Raw genomic sequence first — 23,485 nt, 5'->3', positions numbered from 1 at the left:
CGAGCTTGTAAACATTTAGTGTCGCTCATTCATCCCGATGTAGCTGTGTGTACTGTGGAGTTAGCCTAGTGCTTTTATTTTTAACCTCCTGAAAGTACCGATTTACTTTCCATACATCAGTAGAGCCCCGCTGTAGTAACACGGCCTACTACTTAAGCAATGTACAGAATCTGAAGTGTGTATATAGATATAAATACAGTAAAGGAGGAAAAAGCTTCATGCAATGAAATACATGTAATGTATTTTGCTAACAAACATTCACTTACGAAGAAAAGTCACTACATTGGAATGTACATGTATTCGTATAAACATAATAAACACTGACACGCAAGATATCACTCCTCCGGGTTGCCCTGATTTTAAGAAACATATCACTTTTTTTTGTTTGTTTGTTTGTTTAGTCATCCGAATCTTTAGGGTGAATTAATTTGTTCTTTTAAGAAAGAGAGAACATCTTGTTTGGTATTGAACCTGTACCAGGTGTTTATTACAGTGGGGCAAAAAAGTATTTAGTCAGCCACCAATTGTGCAAGTTCTCCCACTTAAAAAGATGAGAGAGGCCTGTAATTTCCATCATAGGTACACTTCAACTATGAGAGACAGAATGGGGGGAAAGAATCCAGGAAATCACATTGTAGGATTTTTAATGAATTAATTGGTAAATTCCTCAGTAAAATAAGTATTTGGTCACCTACAAACAAGCAAGATTTCTGGCTCTCACAGACCTGTAACAACTTCTTTAAGAGGCTCCTCTGTCCTCCACTCGTTACCTGTATTAATGGCACCTGTTTGAACTCGTTATCAGTATAAAAGACACCTGTCCGCAACCTCAAACAGTCACACTCCAAACTCCACTATGGCCAAGACCAAAGAGCTGTCAAAGGACACCAGAAACAAAATTGTAGACCTGCACCAGGCTGGGAAGACTGAATCTGCAATAGGTAAGCAGCTTGGTGTGAAGAAATCAACTGTGGGAGCAATTATTAGAAAATGGAAGACATACAAGACCACTGATAATCTCCCTCGATCTGGGGCTCCACGCAAGATCTCACCCCGTGGGGTCAAAATGATCACAAGAACGGTGAGCAAAAATCCCAGAACCACACGGGGGGACCTAGTGAATGATCTGCAGAGAGCTGGGACCAAAGTAACAAAGGCTACCATCAGTAACACACTACGCCGCCAGCGACTCAAATCCTGCAGTGCCAGACGTGTCCCCCTGCTTAAGCCAGTACATGTCCAGGCCTGTCTGAAGTTTGCTAGAGAGCATTTGGATGATCCAGAAGAGGATTGGGAGAATGTCATATGGTCAGATGAAACCAAAATAGAACTTTTTGGTAAAAACTCAGTTTGTCATGTTTGGAGGAGAAAGAATGCTGAGTTGCATCCAAAGAACACCATACCTACTGTGAAGCATGGGGGTGGAAACATCATGCTTTGGGGCTGTTTTTCTGCAAAGGGACCAGGACGACTGATCCGTGTAAAGGAAAGAATGAATGGGGCCATGTATCGTGAGATTTTGAGTGAAAACCTCCTTCCATCAGCAAGGGCATTGAAGATGAAACGTGGCTGGGTCTTTCAGCATGACAATGATCCCAAACACACCGCCTGGGCAACGAAGGAGTGGCTTCGTAAGAAGCATTTCAAGGTCCTGGAGTGGCCTAGCCAGTCTCCAGATCTCAACCCCATAGAAAATCTTTGGAGGGAGTTGAAAGTCCGTGTTGCCCAGCGACAGCCCCAAAACATCACTGCTCTAGAGGAGATCTGCATGGAGGAATGGGCCAAAATACCAGCAACAGTGTGTGAAAACCTTGTGAAGACTTACAGAAAACGTTTGACCTCTGTCATTGCCAACAAAGGGTATATAACAAAGTATTGAGATGAACTTTTGTTATTGACCAAATACTTATTTTCCACCATAATTTGCAAATAAATTCTTTAAAAATCAGACAATGTGATTTTCTGGATTTTTTTTTTTCTCATTCTGTCTCTCATAGTTGAAGTGTACCTATGATGAAAATTACAGGCCTCTCTCATCTTTTTAAGTGGGAGAACTTGCACAATTGGTGACTGACTAAATACTTTTTTGCCCCACTATATGTCATAGTACTCGAGAGCCAATCAGATTACAGTATGCAAATTAAGGTCAGGCAAAACATTTACACCAGTTTATGAAAGGAGGTGGGTTTTTTAATTTTTGAATGAATTTGTCCTTTTTTTTTTTTTTTTAAAGTGTAAGTACCAATGTTATGTTTTCCTGTCGCTGGATAATATTTTGTGTAAAACTACCTCATCCAATAATTTCTTTTTGCATAGAGGGGGGAGAAAATCTTTTAAAAAAAAAAACCCACAAAACTCACTTGCACTCACTACTGAAGGAGGCAGAAGGCACCTTTTTACTTGATGCATGACTCAAGTGTGCTCATGCAGAAGCATTGGCAATACGAGTGGTTTGTTCACATAAACGGGGTGAAGTCATGACTTAATGGTTGGAGAAGCAGCTTTGGGACCAAAAGGTTGCTGGTTCAATTCCCTGGACCAGCAGGAATGGCTGAAGTGCCCTTGAGCAAGGCATCTAACACCCAACTGTTTTCCCCAGGCTGCTCTGGGTATGTTGTACGTCGCTCTGGATAAGAGCGTCTGCTAAATGCCATTAATATGATGTAATGTGAATTTCACCTGCATACTTTATGTACATCTGAAAGAGTAAAAGTGGCATATCTGAGCCAAAAAACATTCCTGGATTTCAAGTTGAACTGTAAAATGATTAGCAATTTAATTCGCAGCGATGTTGGACAAACTCACAACTTTCCATCATCGTCGTGATTGTTGTCATCAGTGTTTTAGTTGAGTCACTAAACCTCAAGTCCAGTCTCGAATCCCAAGTGTTCAAGTCCAAGTCATTAAAGAAAATTTCGAGTTGAGTCCAAGTCATTATTAACATTAGTTTGTTCCTGAACAGGTGAATGTGCTTCTCTTTGTCAGGGAGTGTAAAGTATTCTGTCAGAAATGGTTGGGAGACGGATGTAAGTGCAGAAGATGTTTTTTTTTATTAATGCAAGTGAAGACGGTAAACAATCCAGAATGGCAGGCAAAATCGTAAAACAGTGAAACGGGCAATAGGTCGAGCGAGGTACAAACAGGCTATCGTAGACTCGGCAGAATCAAAGACGAGAATCAGGGATCAGGAAACCAAACAAGGAAATAAGGCTTGGTAATGTATCAGCAACGCAACTCAATACTTCGCAAAGTATAAGTGTGTTTTCACAGTTTTTATATCGGCGTGCTGATTGCGCCTTAATCCTGTGCAGGCGGGAGTCGTTTACAGCGTGCGTGCAAGAGTCCGCTTGGCGCGCGTGCTGTACGGAGCGCACCTAAGAGTTGATCTGATGCACGCGCCAAGGCGTGGAGGTGTGACTCTCTTGCATGAAATTAATACAAAAATGAATGTAGATATACAGTGGTGCTTGAAAGTTTGTGAACCCTTTAGAATTTTCTATATTCCTGCATAAATATGACCTAAAACATCATCAGATTTTCACACAAGTCCTAAAAGTAGATAAAGAGAACCCAGTTAAACAAATGAGACAAAAATATTATACATATTATACATGGTCATTTATTTATTGAGGAAAATGATCCAATATTACATATCTGTGAGTGGTAAAAGTATGTGAACCTCTAGGATTAGCAGTTAATTTGAAGATGAAATTAGAGTCAGGTGTTTTCAATCAATGGGATGACAATCAGGTGTGAATGGGCACCCTGTTTTATTTAAAGAACAGGGATCTATCAAAGTCTGATCTTCATAACACGTTTATGGAAGTGGTCGACCAACAAAGATCAGTCCAAGAGCAAGGCGTGTAATAGTCGGCGAGGTCACAAAGGACCCCAGGGTAACTTCTAAGCAACTGAAGGCCTCTCTCACATTGGCTAATGTTAATGTTCATGAGTCCACCATCAGGAGAACACTGAACAACAATGGTGTGCATGGCAGGGTTGCAAGGAGAAAGCCACTGCTCTCAAAAAAGAACATTGCTGCTCGTCTGTAGTTTGCTAAAGATCACATGGACAAGCCAGAAGGCTATTGAAAATGTTTTGTGGACAGATGAGACCAAAATAGAACTTTTTGGTTTAAATGAGAAGCGTTATGTTTGGAGAAAGGAAAAACACTGCATTCCAGCATAAGAACCTTATCCCATCTGTGAAACATGGTGGTGGTAGTATCATGGTTTGGGCCTGTTTTGCTGCATCTGGGCCAGGACAGCTTGCCAACATTGCTGGAACAATGAATTCTGAATTATAGCAGCTAATTCTAAAGGAAAATGTCAGGACATCTGTCCATCTAAAGAGAAGGTGGGTCATGCAGCAAGACAACGACCCTAAGCACACAAATCGTTCTACCAAAGAATGGTTAAAGAAGAATAAAGTTAATGTTTTGGAATGGCCAAGTCAAAGTCCTGACCTTAATCCAATCAAAATATTGTGGAAGGACCTGAAGCGAGCAGTTCATGTGAGGAAACCCACCAACATCCCAGAGTTGAAGCTGTTCTGTACGGAGGAATGGGCTAAAATTCCTCCAAGCCGGTGTGCAGGACTGATCAACAGTTACCGCAAACGTTTAGTTGCAGTTATTGCTGCACAAGGGGGTCACACCAGATACTGAAAGCAAAGGTTCACATACTTTTGCCACTCACAGATATGTAATATTGGATCATTTTCCTCAATAAATAAATGACCAAGTATAATATTTTTGTCTCATTTGTTTAACGGGGTTCTCTTTATCTACTTTTAGAACTTGTGTGAAAATCTGATGATGTTTTAGGTCATATTTATACAGAAATATAGAACATTCTAAAGGGTTCACAAACTTTCAAGCACCACTGTAAATATCTTATGCCAAATTATTATGGCATGTTACAAAAAATAAAGAAAAATCCAAGTTGAGTCACAAGTCCTTAAAATTAGGACACGAGTCAAACTCGAGTCCGAGTCCTGGACCCGAGTACTACAAGCCTGGTTGTCATGATCTGCATCTCGAATCAAAAACCGTGACTTTACGTTCAAACATACATGTATGTGTGATAGAAGCTGGAAAATCCAGAAGACTGGTACACAAACCAGACCTTTTTGTAGGCTTGATGACTTTTAAAATCCATGAAAGTTAAACCAGTTAGTGTTCGTATTCAACAAGTTTCACTTCAAGTGTCATGTGGAGCATCGTTTCTGAGGATATGCACAAGCGACGCTCTAAACGACAGCAGGATGTGCGCAGAAACCATCTTGTACATGTACTTAAAAGCAACTATAATCCAGACATAAGGTGCAGATTTTAAAAAGCAGTTGCTGTGGAGGGAAAATACAGTTGAGGCACATAAATGAAAAGCTAATTCTCTTCCTGTTTCTCTTACACGGTCCACACAGCAACTGTCAAAAAAAAATCATCACAATCTAGATTATTCAAGTCTCAACTTAATCATCATCTGTATTTCTCTAAAGTACAAATTGTAAATAAAAACGGAATGCAATAATTTACAAAATCTCAAAAACTGATATTGTATTCACAATAGAACATAGACAACATATCAAATGTCGAAAGTGAGACATTTTGAAATTTCATGCCAAATATTGGCTCATTTGAAATTTCATGACAGCAACACATCTCAAAGTTGGGACAGGGGCAATAAGAGGCTGGAAAAGTTAAAGGTACAAAAAAGGAACAGCTGGAGGACCAAATTGCAACTCATTAGGTCAATTGGCAATAGGTCATTAACATGACTGGGTATAAAAAGAGCATCTTGGAGTGGCAGCGGCTCTCAGAAGTAAAGATGGGAAGAGGATCACCAATCCCCCTAATTCTGCGCCGACAAATAGTGGAGCAATATCAGAAAGGAGTTCGACAGTGTAAAATTGCAAAGAGTTTGAACATATCATCATCTACAGTGCATAATATCATCAAAAGATTCAGAGAATCTGGAAGAATCTCTGTGCGTAAGGGTCAAGGCCGGAAAACCATACTGGGTGCCCGTGATCTTCGGGCCCTTAGACGGCACTGCATCACATACAGGCATGCTTCTGTATTGGAAATCACAAAACGGGCTCAGGAATATTTCCAGAGAACATTATCTGTGAACACAATTCACCGTGCCATCCGCCGCTGCCAGCTAAAACTCTATAGTTCAAAGAAGAAGCCGTATCTAAACATGATCCAGAAGCGCAGACGTCTTCTCTGGGCCAAGGCTCATTTAAAATGGACTGTGGCAAAGTGGAAAACTGTTCTGTGGTCAGACGAATCAAAATTTGAAGTTCTTTATGGAAATCAGGGACGCCGTGTCATTCGGACTGAAGAGGAGAAGGACGACCCAAGTTGTTATCGGCGCTCAATTCAGAAGCCTGCATCTCTGATGGTATGGGGTTGCATTAGTACATGTGGCATGGGCAGCTTACACATCTGGAAAGACACCATCAATGCTGAAAGGTATATCCAGGTTCTAGAGCAACATATGCTCCCATCCAGACGACGTCTCTTTCAGGGAAGACCTTGCATTTTCCAACATGACAATGCCAAACCACATACTGCATCAATTACAGCATCATGGCTGCGTAGAAGAAGGGTCCGGGTACTGAACTGGCCAGCCTGCAGTCCAGATCTTTCATCCATAGAAAACATTTGGCGCATCATAAAACGGAAGATACGACAAAAAAAACCTAAGACAGTTGAGCAAGTAGAATCCTACATTAGACAAGAATGGGTTAACATTCCTATCCTTAAACTTGAGCAACTTGTCTCCTCAGTCCCCAGACGTTTACAGACTGTTGTAAAGAGAAAAGGGGATGTCTCACAGTGGGAAACATGGCCTTGTCCCAACTTTTTTGAGATGTGTTGTTGTCATGAAATTTAAAATCACCTAATTTTTCTCTTTAAATGATACATTTTCTCAGTTTAAACATTTGATATGTCATCTATGTTCTATTCTGAGTAAAATATGGAATTTTGAAACTTCTACATCATTGCATTCCGTTTTTATTTACAATTTGTACTTTTGGTCCCAACTTTTTTGGAATCGGGGTTGTAAAAGAAGACCTAAACATCTTGACATCAAAAACATATGAATACACCGAACATTTGCATGAAAGATATTTTAGAATGTATTAAGAAAGCATTAAAGGAAAACTTCGATACTAAGAGTATTGCGGTTATGACATCTCGTACTACGGATACAGTAGTGTTTCTTTAAATGTCACGTGACATTACATTAGACATTTAGCAGACGCTGTTATCCAAAGGGACGTACGACATATCTGGAGCAGTTGGTGGTTACGTGCCTTGCTGAAGGGCTACTTCAGTCATTCCTGCTGGTCCAGGGAATCGACCTGGCAACCTTTTGGTCCCAAAGCTGCTTCTCTAATACCTCAAAGTATGACGTGTTACTGTCTTTATAAATACATTGAAAACTGTAATCGGCAGCAAACTGCCGTGGTGTAAGAGGAATAAAACACTGGGGCGTGCCAGTATCGGAAAATAATCACCTTTGGGGTGGAACTGGAAATCTGCATCCTCACACCATTGCATTGTTTATTATTATTATTATTATTATTATTATTATTAGCTCATCTGGCTGACAGGTGATGAGTTTATGCCATCATGTGTTGTCTGTCGTCGTTGTCTACATTTCACAAAAATCACTTCTCTGTGAATTCTTCACGGATTTTTATTCTTTTTGGCAGGAAGGTCGGTCTGCCTGGGGTGCATATACTGTAGCTTCTACCCAAATTTGTATAAATGCAATCAATAATGAAGATATGGAGTAATTAATCAATCCCTAACGAGCAGTTTCCACACAAATCGCTTCTTCTCCTTCAATTCTTCACTGATTTTGATTCTCTCTGGCATGAAGGTAGGGGAACCTAGGGTGCATAGAACTTCTACCCAGATTTGCTTCATTACAATTATTAATAACGTTACGGACTAATTAAGCCTTAATGAGCAGCTAAAAAAAACTCTTCTCCTCGGTCAATTCGTCGCCATTTTGGATTCGTTCTGGCAAATAGATTCCTCGGGTGGATATCGCTTCTATATATAGCTTGTAACACTTATTGCGCAAGGTGGCCCACTTTAGATCATTCCTTCTGGACTAGACGGGGCCGGAGTGAGCGACGCCATCATTGACGGTCTCGTTTTACTACAGCAGTGTGACCTGGAGCTCTTTATTCCTTACATTAAGTACAGCTTTCTCTTATGTCCACTAGGGGGTGAGGTATTGTTTTTGGTTGGGTTTCTTTGTTAACGATATTACGGCAAAACGGCTGGATCATCTCATCTCATTATCTCTAGCCGCTTTATCCTTCTACAGGGTCGCAGGCAAGCTGGAGCCTATCCCAGCTGACTACGGGCGAAAGGCGGGGTACACCCTGGACAAGTCGCCAGGTCATCACAGGGCTGACACATAGACACAGACAACCATTCACACTCACACCTACGGTCAATTTAGAGTCACCAGTTAACCTAACCTGCATGTCTTTGGACTGTGGGGGAAACCGGAGCACCCGGAGGAAACCCACGCGGACACGGGGAGAACATGCAAACTCCGCACAGAAAGGCCCTCGCCGGCCCCGGGGCTCGAACCCAGGAACTTCTTGCTGTGAGGCGACAGCGCTAACCACTACACCACCGTGCCGCCCACGGCTGGATCAATCTTCATGAAACTTTCAGGATAGATGGGCATTGATCTCAAATAGAACATTTTGAGGGTCATCTGGTCAAGGTCACCAAAAAGGTCAAAATCGTTTTGTCTGCTGTCTCATATAGAGGCGCTAGCCACTCCGTCATTGTGTTGTAAGAATGTAAAAGTGTAACAATCGCGCACTGCACATGCGCATACACGTGTTCCGATTAAAATGGCCGATGAGTGTATACAATTTGGTTCACCATTCGAAATAAATGGACTAAAGAAATGGCTTTCCGACATGTTTATGCTTATTACAAAGGGAAAGTGCGTTCCACTGAGCTCTAGCGCTGGGCCATTTCCGGGTAGTAAGAGTTTGGGTCACGGTGACAGCGTGTGTATGTCAGCCTCGAAAACTGTAAGAGGTAAGAGTAGAATAATATAAAGTACAGACATTTTGTATATTTTACTTCTGTGATTTTTAAATTGTTCATTTTTGGATTACGCTTCATTTTTGTGGCTACTGACTCAGAGTGAATATATATGCTATATTTACTGTATGGACATGGGATCAGAAAACTATTTTATTTATAAGCAGTAGCCACATGGACCCATAGGGGACCGATTTTTTTTTTTTCACGATATCTTCCTTCATATTAATCCTAAGTGCTACCGGGCGAGGATTGTTTTGCCTGGCAACACTTGTTATAAGTGAGTTTGGAGTAAACAAGTTTTCTGTTCTGTTCAGAGAATAATGTTGGAATATTCATCCAAGGTAAAAAAAACACACACACGCACACAGTGATTTGGTTGAAAAATGTTACACGACTCCGTTAACATGGACGAGTTTCAGGTTCTTCCTGTAGGATTATTTTATACCTCAAGATTACTCTTTAGAGCTTCAGAATGTGTTTGGATTTCTGTTCAAGCAGAAACGAACTGAGGATGTGAGGATTTTATTTTATTTAGACAAAGCATACAAAAAAAAAAAGTTTGAATAAAAAGTTTACAGTATGCACTGAACAAGCAAGAATGCTGAAAACTGGAGATTTTATTCTAAAACATACAGGTGTTTATTATTTACACATTTTCTTTAAACTCTTCATATCTTATTAATACCGTTAAAGCTTATGGTAAGTTCATGAAGGACAGAAAGCCTGAAAACAGAGCTGTTTGTTTCAGTCGATGCAATTCATCTTCGGAAAGAAGGTTCTCCAGGACACGAACAGGATTATAGTCAGTCAATGTAAGTGGAACCTGTTATTTAAGACTGACGCAACGTCCCGAGTCATGCGTTTAGAAGAGTGGGCCGGACTGTCTGGGATCGTCAGGCATCACGCTGATGGAATCTTCCGCCTTCCCACACAGCATACACAACATGGTGTATTCCTGAAAGAGGAACGAAAGTGGAAAGTAAATTAATTTGTACTTCTAGATTTTTCTATTATTCCACTGATTTCCAGTCACTCGTGTATTTATACCCCCCAGCACTGTTGGGTTCTCAAACCAGGAGCAGTAGTGTCATCTAGCATCACAGGTTAATGCTCATCCGATATGGTAGCAGTGTGTGTGGTCGCCTTATACAAGCCCTGGCAAAAATATGGAATCACTACTCTTGGAGGATGTTCATTCAGCTGTTTCTTTGTAGTTTAAAAAAAAAAAAAATTTAACAGCTGAACATTCTGGCTTTATAAAATATACCTCAAGTTTAAATGAAATTGTAATTAATGGCCCTTTTTTTTTTAAAGGATCAAGTAGAGGAAAGAAAAAAAAATTATGGAATCATGAACCAAAAAACAAAACACTTTTATTTAACAGCTGAACATTCTGGCTTTGTAAAATATACCTCAAAATTAAATGAAATTGTTATAATTAAGGGCACATGTTTTTTAAAATCAAGTAGAGGAAAAAAAATTATGGAATCATGAACCAAAAAAAATTTATTTTATTTAAACAGCTGAAAATTCTGGCTTTGTAAAATATACCTAAAAAAAATGTAATGAAATTGTTGTAATTAATGGCACGTTTTATCAAGTAGAGGAAAAAAAAAAATTATGGAATCATGAACCAAAATAAATAGACAATTATTTTATTTAACAGCTGAACATTCTGGCTTTGTAAAATATACCTAAAAAATTTTAATTAAATTGTTGTAATTAATGGCCCTTTTATCAAGTAGAGGAAAAAAAATTATGAAATCATGCACCAAAAGAAGAAAAAAAAAAACATGTGTCAATTATTATATTTAACAGCTGAACATTCTGGCTTTATAAAATATACCTCAAATTTAAATGAAACTGGAATTAATGGCACATTTTTTTTAAAGGATCAAGTAGAGGAAATAAAAAAGTTATGGAATCATGAACCAAAAAACAAAACACTATTTTATTTAACAGCTGAACATTCTGGCTTTGTAAAATATACCTAAAAAATTTTAATTAAATTGTTGTAATTAATGGCACTTTTTTTTATCAAGTAGAGGAAAAAAAAATTATGAAATCATGCACCAAAAGAAGAAAAAAAAAAAAACCACAGATGTGTCAATTATTATATTTAACAGCTGAACAGTCTGGCTTTGTAAAATATACCTCAAAATTAAATGAAATTGTTATAATTAACGGCACCTTTTTTTTTTTTAAATCAAGTAGAGGAAAAAAAAAAATTATGGAATCGTGAACCAAAAAACAAAAACAATTATTTTATTTAAACAGCTGAAAATTCTGGCTTTGTAAAATATACCTCAAAAAATATATAATGAAATCGTTGTAATTAATGGCACTTTATCAAGTAGAGGAAAAAAAAATAACCCCACAGATGTGTCAATTATTATATTTAACAGCTGAACAGTCTGGCTTTGTAAAATATACCTAAAAAATGTAATTAAATTGTTGTAATTAAGGGGTGGCACGGTGGTGTAGTGGTTAGCGCTGTCGCCTCACAGCAAGAAGGTCCGGGTTCGAGCCCCGTGGCCGGCGAGGGCCTTTCTGTGTGGAGTTTGCATGTTCTCCCCGTGTCCGCGTGGGTTTCCTCCGGGTGCTCCGGTTTCCCCCACAGTCCAAAGACATGCAGGTTAGGTTAACTGGTGACTCTAAATTGAGCGTAGGTGTGAATGTGAGTGTGAATGGTTGTCTGTGTCTATGTGTCAGCCCTGTGATGACCTGGCGACTTGTCCAGGGTGTACCCCGCCTTTCGCCCGTAGTCAGCTGGGATAGGCTCCAGCTTGCCTGCGACCCTGTAGAAGGATAAAGCGGCTAGAGATAATGAGATGAGATATATCAGTCCATATGTCAAAGCGATGGCCGTAAACGAGATTCGTCGAGACCTGTGCGAGACATCGTAGGACGGAAGTAAAACGTACGGCGGAAATCAAAGTGACTGACATCTGCCAACGTTGTCAAAAGACGCGCGCGCCCAGCTTGGCTCCAGCTTGCCTGCGACCCTGTAGAACAGGATAAAGCGGCTAGAGATAATGAGATGAGATGATGTAATTAATGGCACATTTTTTTAAAGATCAAGTAGAGGAAAAAAAAAATTTATGGAATCATGAACCAAAATAAATAAATAATTATTTAACAGCTGAACATTGTCTTTGTAAAATATACCTCAAAAAAATTTAATGAAATTGTTGTAATTAATGGCACTTTTTTTTATCAAGTAGAGGAAAAGAAATTATGGAATCATACACCAAAAAAGAAGAAGAAAAAAAAAAACACGTGTCAATTATTATATTTAACAGCTGAACATTCTAATGCCTTTGTAAAACGTACCTAAAAAAATTTAATTAAATTGTTGTAATTAATGGCACTTTTTTTCAAAGATCAAGTAGAGGAAAAAAAATTATGGAATCATGAACCAAAAGAAAAGACAATTTTATTTAACAGCTGAACATTCTGGCTTTGTAAAATATACCTAAAAAAATTAAATGAAATTGTTGTAATTAATGGTACATTTTTTTAAGATCAAGTAGAGGAAAAAAAATTATGGAATCATAAACGGAAAAAAAATAAATCACAATTAGCACTTTGTTGTAGCCTGGCAAGCCAGACTAAATGTGAATATTTAGTCTGGTCTCGGTCGTAGACATTTCCGAAGGGTGTGGGTAGGAACAACCCGTTGTCTTTCAAACTGTCTCTGTGCGTATAGGCCAACGCTCTGACCAATCAGCGCAACAGTGACTGTGACGTAGTCAGAGCGACGGAAAGCAGTGGGGGAGCCAGCTGGTAGATCAGACTTTTGCCATAGCCGGTCGGCAAAACAGCGAAAACATCCTTCTTGAAAAGGAATGAGCGGAGAGCCTCTTCCTGCTCATGTTTCAACGAAAACTCCAAGTCTAATTCTTCTAAAACTGATTCCAAAGCGGAGTCAAACGCGCGCTGTTCACTAGCCGTAGCCATCTTCCCCGTTGTGCTTTCTCCAGCGTCGTGCAGCTTTGTCATCACTCCTGCAAAAGCCCGCCCAAAGAATCCAAACAAAAACCTTGCGTTGTGATTGGCGGGCACGATTTGATGCCCGGGGTGTGTTGTTGATATGGTCCGAGGCTAGACCCACTCGTAGGCAAAAATATTTTTGGCCGCTAGGCGGGTGGGTCTAGTTTACTAGGCTAACTTTGTTGTACCTCCTCTGGCTTTCATGACAGCTTGAATTCTTTGAGGCGTGGACTTCACTAGTGAAAAACTATATTCTTTATCAGTCAGGTTCCAACTTTTTCGTATAGCAGTTAACAGGATGCAGGATGGAGCCTCATCATGGACCTTTTTTTTTTTTTTTCAATTTCCACCATAAATTTTCAATCGGATTGAGATCTGGACTGTTTGCTGGCCGTGCCATTGAGTTGATCTGCCTTTCCTGAAGAAAAGTTTGAATGCTCTTTGCTCTGAGGCAAGATGCATCATCATCCTGAAAAATGACTTCATCACCAAAAGTACTTTCGATTGATTGAATGAGGAAAAAAAAAAAAAAAAGTGTCAAATTTCAGTATACACCTGTGCATTTACTGTAGAGGTAATGAATGACTGCCATCTCCGCAGGTTCTTTACCTGACATACAGCCCCACATCAACAACTGTGGAAATTTGCTTGTTTTCTTCAGGCAGTCATCTTTATACAGTATGTTTCACTGGAACGGCACCAAACAAAAGTTCCAGCATCATCTCAGCCAATGCAGATTCATGATTCATCACTGAATATCACTTTCATCCAATCATCCACGGTCCATGACTGACTGCTTCTCTTTAGCCCACTGGAACCTTGTTTTCTTCTGTTTAGGTGTTTTACGTTTGGCTTTGTCTGTAAATCCCATTTCTTACAGTTCGGTCACAAACATTGACTCCTGTTTCTGCTCATGTGTTTTTCATTTTCTATTTTCAAGGCATATATCGCTCGGAGTTTCCTGTCCTGACGCTTTGTCTTCCTTGCTCTACCTTTTACAACCTTCCCATTTTGTTTGTACTCGCTCCAAATTTTAGACGCAGCTGACCGGGAACAACGGCGTCTTTTGCCACGCTCCACCTTCTTTAAGGAGTTTTATTATAATCCTTTCCATTGTTTCAACTGACGGCTCTCTTGTCTGGGCCATGTTTCCTGTCAATCAGCCAGGTACAACAGCTCATTAAGATCTACAAGTACTCTCTTTTAAAGGAGAACTGAAGGCAAATTGTTAACATCATCAAAATTCTATTTCTCATTTTATTAAATATCGGAATGCATTTTTGATCGCTATTTTGTTGCTGCTATAGCAAGTTATGAGTGTTTGAAATATGCTCTGTAATATATCAGTCCATATGTCAAAGCGATGGCCGTAAATGAGATTCGTCGAGACCTGTGCGAGACATCGTAGGACGGAAGTAAAACGTACGGCGGAAATCAAAGTGACTGACATCTGCCAACGTTGTCAAAAGACGCGCGCGCCCTCTTTCGAACGCTGACGTAATCAAGCCGGAAGTTTCGTTTGTTTTGATAGCGATCAGGAAAGTTAGAAAAAAGTAAGCAGTAATAGTCATTTAAACCCGTTTTTGTGCAATATTTGGTTTGGGAAACAGTTTTCAAAATGGCGGCACTGACACCTGGCTGACACTTCACGTTTCGAAGTCTCGCACAAGTCTCGTGAAGATCGCGCGGATAAGCGACGCCTGCCGTGGACCAAACGAACTACATTCAACACGGCTAAAAACCGAATAGGCCGATAAGTATAATGTTTAATTGCAATTAGTTGCCAATACGAGTCGCGATATAAGGTTACTAAAACCGAAAACGTCATTGAATAACACGCTAATTAAGAAATAAAGCAAGTTTTAAAATGACTTCAGTTCTCCTTTAACTGCAGACCAATTTGCATATTTAGGCTTGTGCGGGTATTTGTTTTAGAAATGCAAGTTTTAGGATGATTCCATAATTTTTTTTCCTCTACTTCATTTTTTCAAAAAAAAGTGCCATTAATTACAACAATTTCATTTAATTTTTTTGAGGTATATTTTACAAAGCCAGAATGTTCATCTCAGCTCATCTCATTATCTCTAGCCGCTTTATCCTGTTCTACAGGGTCGCAGGCAAGCTGGAGCCTATCCCAGCTGACTACGGGCGAAAGGCGGGGTACACCCTGGACAAGTCGCCAGGTCATCACAGGGCTGACACATAGACACAGACAACCATTCACACTCACATTCACACCTACGGTCAATTTAGAGTCACCAGTTAACCTAACCTGCATGTCTTTGGACTGTGGGGGAAACCGGAGCACCCGGAGGAAACCCACGCGGACACGGGGAGAACATGCAAACTCCGCACAGAAAGGCCCTCGCCGGCCACGGGGCTCGAACCCGGACCTTCTTGCTGTGAGGCGACAGCGCTAACCACTACACCACCGTGCCGCCCCTCTAGAACATCATAGGGGAAATATAATATCTGATCTACCTACCCAAAAAAAAATAAAAATATCCAGAAAGCACCTTATTTCTACTCGCATTAAGAATTACTTCGATACATTTGAGCCACATTAATAGAACGTATAATCATGACCAACAATTCCAACTTCACTCAGGGTCTGCTGCATCATGCACAATACACCGCATTCTCTTTAGGGAATGCACTTTCTAGTTCGAACTGCGTGACATGAAGCTCTTTATTCCTTACATTAAGGACAGCTTTCTCTTATGACTTGTTCATCCTGACACCTTTATTGCTAAACGTTTTATTGATAGAATTCAACATCTGCGCTGAAAAGATTATTGAGTTTGGAGTAAACAAGTTTTCGGTTCTGTTCAGAGAAAAACATAGGCTTAGCTAGTGAGCCGTGCTTTCCACAGCCAATTCTCAAAAAACACAGCCCTAAACCCCCAAACATGGCTGTGTCAGCGGGGGCGTGGTCAAGTGTCGGTCTGTGAATGGAGGGCGGAGTCAGGGAAGGTAAGTGGCGGAATCACTGCACCTGATGGGTAGCCTAATAAACTAGACCCACCCGCCTAGCGGCCAAAAATATTTTTGCCTACGAGTGGGTCTAGCCTCGCACCACATAAACAAAAACACCCCGGGCATCAAATCGTGCCCGCCAATCACAACGCAAGGTTTTTGTTTGGATTCTTTGGGCGGGCTTTTGCAGGAGTGACGACAAAGCTGCGCGACGCTGGAGAAAGCACAGCAGGAAAGATGGCTACGGCTAGTGAACAGCGCTCGTTTGACTCCACTTTGGAATCAGTTTTAGAAGAATTAGACTTGGAGTTTTCGTTGAAACATGAGCAGGAAGAGGCTCTCCGCTCATTCCTTTTCAAGAAGGACGTTTTCGCTGTTTTGCCGACCGGCTACGGCAAAAGTCTGATCTACCAGCTGGCTCCGCTCGTAGCCAAAAGGATGGGGCTAGTTTGTGCAGTACGAAGAATTAATAAACAGCTTTGAAACATTACTTTTTGATTGTTTCTTATTTTCCCGTTATTTTAAATTTAAGGGAAATTATTTCACCAAACACCTCTAAATAAAAACTCTCAAAAACAGTTTAAGCAAACACTTGAAAAAAATAAGAGTGTATGTTAAGTGTGTGGTACAGACTCCAAACTTGTGGTCATTATCTCCAAACTTCTTAATATCTAGAACCTGTTTATTAATTAATACGCATTTTGAAAAATTATTTATTTCAAGGCCTCCCCCACTGCTTTCTGTTGCTCTGACTACGTCACAGTCACTGTTGCGCTGATTGGTCAGAGCGTTGGCCTATACGCACAGAGACAGTTTGAAAGACAGCGGGTTGTTTCTCCTACACCCTTCAGAAATGTCTACGAGCGAGGCCAGACTAAATATTCACATTTAGTCTGGCTTGCCAGGCTACCTGACGGAAATTAACCTGTGTTTGTGTGTCTTCCCCAGTGACCACGCCCTATAAGAGGAGAGGGGGACTCTCTCCAGCCAGGAGGCTTGTGTGTGTGTGTGTGTGTGTGTGTGTGTGTGTGTGTATATATAATCTAAAGCTGAAAAGCTATAATAAAGAGTTTGAGAACTCAGTTCTGGCCTGCCGTGCTTCTGTGCTCCACCCACTTAGACACTTGTTACAATGGCCTACAGACTTTATCCTAACCCGTGCTAACCAAAATTTTGTTGTTTTGTGAAGTAATTTTGTGCATTTCTGTGGACGTTTTTGTCGACGGTCAGCGGTTCCCCAGGGCATGCCTGCTTTTCATATATGGAAGTTAAATCGAGAAAATCAAATTTACCCCCCAATATGTAGCGTTCTTATTGGTCAGACTTCAAAACGAAGCTTGAATGGAAGCAAAATATTACGAGTTTTGAGAGCTTCGCCGGCGAAGCTCAGCAGGTTTAGAATGAGTAGGTCATGTATTTAGATAAGTATCTTCAAGTTTTTTTTAACCATACAAGCATGATAAACATATTGACAGAAACTTTATACTTTACACTTTCAAATGTGTCCACTGCCAAAAAATATAGTTTTTAAATGACCTAAATTAGATGAAACATTAAACTTGTCTCCTTGCTCAGTCACACCGGACTCGGCGCGCTGAGCGCCCACTTCCGCGTTCATAAAAGACTGTTCCCATGGTAACAGCATGATAATCATGTTCATTCTTTCGGTTTCGACTGGTCTCTCTTTCGCCAAGATTCACATCATCTTAAATAGTACTTTCATAAAACTACCATCATTATTGAATTTTTTGTTTTGTTTACAGTATTTACATTTCAAGTAACTAATAACTACAGGAACATTTCCTTTCATTTGTAACTTAATTTTAACTCCTATTTATTGCACTTTTTAACAGAATCAAAATGATTCCTAACATTTTGTGATGTAACATTTCCATTATTGTACATTTCATAAAATCAAAACTTGTTAAAAGTATCTATGATTTTCAGTTGTATATCTCATCTCATTATCTCTAGCCGCTTTATCCTGTTCTACAGGGTCGCAGGCAAGCTGGAGCCTATCCCAGCTGACTACGGGCGAAAGGCGGGGTACACCCTGGACAAGTCGCCAGGTCATCACAGGGCTGACACAGAGACACAGACAACCATTCACACTCACATTCACACCTACGGTCAATTTAGAGTCACCAGTTAACCTAACCTGCATGTCTTTGGACTGTGGGGGAAACCGGAGCACCCGGAGGAAACCCACGCGGACACGGGGAGAACATGCAAACTCTGCACAGAAAGGCCCTCGCCGGCCACGGGGCTCGAACCCGGACCTTCTTGCTGTGAGGCGACAGCGCTAACCACTACACCATCATGCCGCCCTCAGTTGTTTGTATATATATATATATATATATATATATATATATATATATATATATTTTTTTTTTTTAATAATATTAATCTTCAGAGTCGGCTGAATCTCATTTGTTATCTTTGTTGTTTATAGTAAAGATGGATTCTGTGTAATACGACTTGGTTGCAGCAATTTGTATTTTGTCTTATGTGCACGAGAAATTGTAATTTAACGTTTCTGGTTTTATTGCAGGAATTTGTATAAGATTTTAGTGATAGTGATTTGTGAAGTTCTGGTTAATGAAAAAGAAACCAAATTTAAACTTTGTTATAACATATGTACATACATATATAACCCCCCCCCCAAAAAAAAAACAAACAAAAAAAAACCCCACTGCATTAGTCTGCTACAAATATTTTTCTAAGACCATGAAGAAATTTTGCTGTATTAACTTCGCCCGAGTTTATACTTAGGTTTTCTGACACGAGGCACCATTAAGCTGATCCTAGGAACAATTTATGAGTTTAAATGTTTCGAGGATCTTGTGTGCGCGCGTGTGTGTGTGTGTGTAACCACCTTGTGTTTTTTTTCACTACTGATTGTTATGATTGTAAAAGCACTTAGTGTGTTAAACACAGAATCGCCACTGTGTAGTTAAAGCCTGAAGATGTTACATGGTGGGAAATATAAGCAGGTCTGGTTTATTTTAAGTTCAGTAGAAGGTATGCGTTAGCCAATCAGAAGTCTGTGTTCAAACAAAGAAAAGTCCCTTTACAATGATTTTAACAGGAGCTGCCGTTTTGTTTTGGGGTGGGTCCCTTATAGCGGGACAGAGTTTAAATACTTTCAACTTCAGTGTGTATCCTAGATATCGGTGACTTCTTTTGCGTTAAGTGCATTTTTGAGGTTCAGACTTCCACGACGTTACCTGATAGTCATCCACCACGGAGAAGGTGTACTCATGTCTGGCTATGACATGGTCACAGTTCTTGCACTTGTCTGTAAGGAGAAAATAATTACACTCAGTTTCACTTTGTGGTTTTGGGTCAAGGCACCTTTTTATTCAACAATACGTACAGTTACAAACTTATGGACTTATTAAAGTCTCTCCTAGGAGAGGGAGAGAAAAGGATAGAAAAAATGCCTGTCGAAAACATTTAAAGGAGAGAAAAGAAAATGTGCACATCAACAAACAAAATAAACGGGAATACAGGAACAAATTCATGAGAAAAAACTAAAAGAAAAAAAACATGAGAAAATCAATAAAAAAGCTAAAGGAAAGATACTGAACAGGTATAATTTTATTTATTAAGAAAAGAAAACTCACGGAGGTAAGTGACTATCTCCTCCTCGTCTTCATCCACCAGCGTCTTGTTGCTGATGAGGACAAAGTCTCGCTGCTGACAGTTAGCACAGCCGACAAAGTTCATCAAATACGAGCCGTCATCCAGGCACGTGTTTCCCTGCGACCATTACAGAAGTCAGAGTGGAGCTGGGCGACATTATACACAATCAACTTCGCGATAAATTACACAGCATATGTATTATCAGGAGTTTCAGAAAATGTTTAACAAACATCTGTGGAAGGAGTCTCCAGTTCCAGGACTTAACAGTGAGTAAGGTTTCGGGTCAAATGGAAGAGACTTTACACTCGTACGAAAAGCTGCAGGTCATGACTTTGTGACTTCGAGAGAGAGAGAGGGGATAAGAAAGAGGAGAATCAGAGAGGGACAGAGAAAAAAAAGAAAAGAGGAGAGAGAAAAGAAGAGAAAAGAGAAGGGCAAGAGAGAAAAGAGATAAGAAGAGAAAAAGGGGAGAGAGAAGAAGAGAAAAAGAGGGGAGAGAGAAAAGAGATAAGAAGAGAAAAAGGGGAGAGAGAAAAGAGAAAAAGGGGAGAGAGAAAAGAGAAAAAGGGGAGAGAGAAGAAGAGAAAAAGGGGACAGAGAAGAAGAGAAAAAGGGGAGAGAGAAGAAGAGAAAAAGGGGAGAGAGAAGAAGAGAAAAAGGGGAGAGAGAAGAAGAGAAAAAGGGGACAGAGAAGAAGAGAAAAAGGGGACAGAGAAGAAGAGAAAAAGGGGACAGAGAAGGAGAAAAAGGGGACAGAGAAGGAGAAAAAGGGGACAGAGAAGGAGAAAAAGGGGACAGAGAAGGAGAAAAAGGGGAGAGAGAAGAAGAGAAAAAGGGGACAGAGAAGAAGAGAAAAAGGGGAGAGAGAAGAAGAGAAAAAGGGGACAGAGAAGAAGAGAAAAAGGGGACAGAGAAGAAGAGAAAAAGGGGAGAGAGAAAAGAGAAAAAGGGGAGAGAGAAGAAGAGAAAAAGGGGAGAGAGAAAAGAGAAAAAGGGGAGAGAGAAGAAGAGAAAAAGGGGAGAGAGAAGAAGAGAAAAAGGGGACAGAGAAGAAGAGAAAAAGGGGAGAGAGAAGAGAGAAAAAGGGGAGAGAGAAGAGAGAAAAAGGGGAGAGAGAAGAAGAGAAAAAGGGGAGATAGAAAAGAGAAAAAGGGGAGATAGAAAAGAGAAAAAGGGGAGATAGAAAAGAGAAAAAGGGGAGAGAGAAGAAGAGAAAAAGGGGACAGAGAAGAAGAGAAAAAGGGGACAGAGAAGGAGAAAAAGGGGACAGAGAAGGAGAAAAAGGGGACAGAGAAGGAGAAAAAGGGGAGAGAGAAGAAGAGAAAAAGGGGACAGAGAAGAAGAGAAAAAGGGGACAGAGAAGAAGAGAAAAAGGGGAGAGAGAAGAAGAGAAAAAGGGGACAGAGAAGAAGAGAAAAAGGGGAGAGAGAAAAGAGAAAAAGGGGAGAGAGAAGAAGAGAAAAAGGGGAGAGAGAAAAGAGAAAAAGGGGAGAGAGAAAAGAGAAAAAGGGGAGAGAGAAGAAGAGAAAAAGGGGAGAGAGAAGAAGAGAAAAAGGGGACAGAGAAGAAGAGAAAAAGGGGAGAGAGAAGAGAGAAAAAGGGGAGAGAGAAGAGAGAAAAAGGGGAGAGAGAAGAAGAGAAAAAGGGGAGATAGAAAAGAGAAAAAGGGGAGATAGAAAAGAGAAAAAGGGGAGATAGAAAAGAGAAAAAGGGGAGAGAGAAGAAGAGAAAAAGGGGAGAGAGAAGAAGAGAAAAAGAGAGGGGAGAGAGAAGAAGAGAAAAAGAGAGGGGAGAGAGAAGAAGAGAAAAAGAGAGGGGAGAGAGAAGAGATGAGAAAAAAGAGGAGAGAGAAAAGAGATGAGAAAAAAGAGAAAGAAAAGCAAGAGATGAGAAAAGAGGAGAGAGAAGAGAATAGCAAGAGAAAAAAAGAGGAAGAAAGGCTAGTGAGGGAATGACTTTAATGACATAAGTGAGAACAGGGAACTAACTTGTTCCATTAAACATAACTATAAATAAATATTAATGTATCAGGTTGTGATCTAATGATTAGTAAACTGCTGTGGCATCAGAGGAATAAAACACTCGTGGCTACATTACATCATTCTGTTGCTGATTCATTTCTGATAACAGCACATCCCCAAGTGCTTCCTTCCTTTATCTACTGTATTTTTCGAAATGTTCGATAAAACCATAAGGGAATCAATCCTCATTTTTTTTTAAAACTCCACAACAGTTTTGCTACCAAACCGCAAATTTAAAATCTACACCGAGTATCGTGGAAAAATATCGCGATAGTTTTTTAACGATATCAAACCCCACTCTGTCTGTATCCCTGCCAGTGAAAACGCTCTCAGATGGACTCGAACTAGATGCGTTCAAATCAGTTAATCATATCACACTAATCAAGAGACTGATAAACTACTGCTGTTGAAGAATAACTCAGTAAATTATCACCGAAAAGCTGCTGAAACAGTGATGATGTCTGTATTAGCTAAATGTTAAGGGCATTAAATAAATAAATAAACCAGCCAGTGCTGCTGATTATAAACTGTATTAAACTCACCCTGTCGGGATACTCTTTCTGCACACAACCCGTACACATTTTATATATTACAAAAAATAAATCAACACTAACAAACAAGATTTACACAGTTTAAAGTTGCTAGTTTTTTAACACTACTTCCGCACTTTCTTCTTCTCTGGTAGGAGTTTAACGGGTTGTTTGTTTTGGCTCCACCTAGCGGTAGGAAGAGGAATAGCGCTCTGTGAAATAGTTTAAATTGTTGAAATCTACACATATTAAGAGTGTCTTTAAATCAGAAGCAGGAATCTGGTTGCCAAGCCAGTAGAGTAAAAATATCCAAATAAGACATAATATGACATTATTTTTTTTCGCGGTGCGGTTTCTATCAAATCCTGCGCTCTGATTGGCTGGCGAGCGGGTCCGTATCCTACAGTACGGACCCCAGTTACGGACCTCTGGCGACTCGCTCGTTCACAGCAACAATAAACATAGTAGCATTTTTTGTCAACATTTATCTTTTTTTAAATAAGATTTATTTATAAGATTATCAAAAATCTTATACATTTTTGTCAGCATTTCTCAGGAGAATAGCATTAATTTTACAGCATGGATAGCGATAACGACAGTGTTCACAGTGAAAGCGAGTTTTACTACCCTGAGGAAGAAGAAATAAAAGAAAACATTTCAGGAGAAAGCTAAAAACCTCTAACTTGCTAACGCTGAGCAAAAACATGGCTGAATCCTGAATGACTCAATTTTGTATAAATAGGGGACTACATAGGCGGTAAAATGTAGTTTTTTTTTCCTGCCATGGAAGTGCACTTGTATACCGAGGAGGAAGCCATTTGCATTACAGCCGTGAATGAGGATTCAAAATGGCGGCTCGGCTCGGTTTTTCCCTTTCGGGTGCTCTCGTTTTCTGTTAGAATTTGGTAAAGAAAAAAATAAATATATTATTTACCAGCTTAAGGTCGGTCCATATGGTGAAATACCGTGACCTCGGCCTTGAATACTGACCTCGGCCCAGAGGGCCTCGCTCAGTACTTTCAAGACCTCAGTCACAGTATTTCATCATACGGACCTCCCAGCTGGTAAATAACATGTATAGATATGTTTATCCTATTTTTACACCACAGTGCTGACTGGTCAGAAGGCTCATTTTCAGCTTTTACACAGGGACTTGTATGGTGATGTTTATTTGTTTCTAAGGAGATTATTTAACATTTATTTAACATTTTTTGGAAGGA

The 23,485-nt window shown here is 40.0% G+C and overlaps 1 protein-coding gene across 2 annotated transcripts; it reads right to left on the bottom strand.

Moving 5' to 3' along the window:
• Window positions 1-9,606: 9,606 nt before the first annotated feature.
• Window positions 9,607-22,418, bottom strand: churc1 (churchill domain containing 1). 2 transcript variants are annotated; one of them, XM_060915794.1, is made up of 4 exons: window positions 22,278-22,418; window positions 19,696-19,831; window positions 19,297-19,367; window positions 9,607-10,055 (listed from the first exon to the last, which is right to left on the bottom strand). In XM_060915794.1, exons 1-4 carry the CDS (start codon window positions 22,314-22,316, stop codon window positions 9,963-9,965), a joined length of 339 nt encoding a protein of 112 aa, XP_060771777.1. In that variant the 5' UTR covers window positions 22,317-22,418; the 3' UTR covers window positions 9,607-9,962. The 2 variants fall into 2 exon arrangements, with proteins under 2 accessions (XP_060771777.1, XP_060771778.1); XM_060915795.1 differs by having other exon boundaries at window positions 19,696-19,768.
• Between the last annotated feature and the right edge of the window lie 1,067 nt (window positions 22,419-23,485).

Source organism: Neoarius graeffei, chromosome 3, assembly GCF_027579695.1.
Source record: "Neoarius graeffei isolate fNeoGra1 chromosome 3, fNeoGra1.pri, whole genome shotgun sequence".
Classification (NCBI taxonomy): domain Eukaryota; kingdom Metazoa; phylum Chordata; class Actinopteri; order Siluriformes; family Ariidae; genus Neoarius; species Neoarius graeffei.
This window is presented reverse-complemented; position numbering and strand designations above follow the sequence as displayed.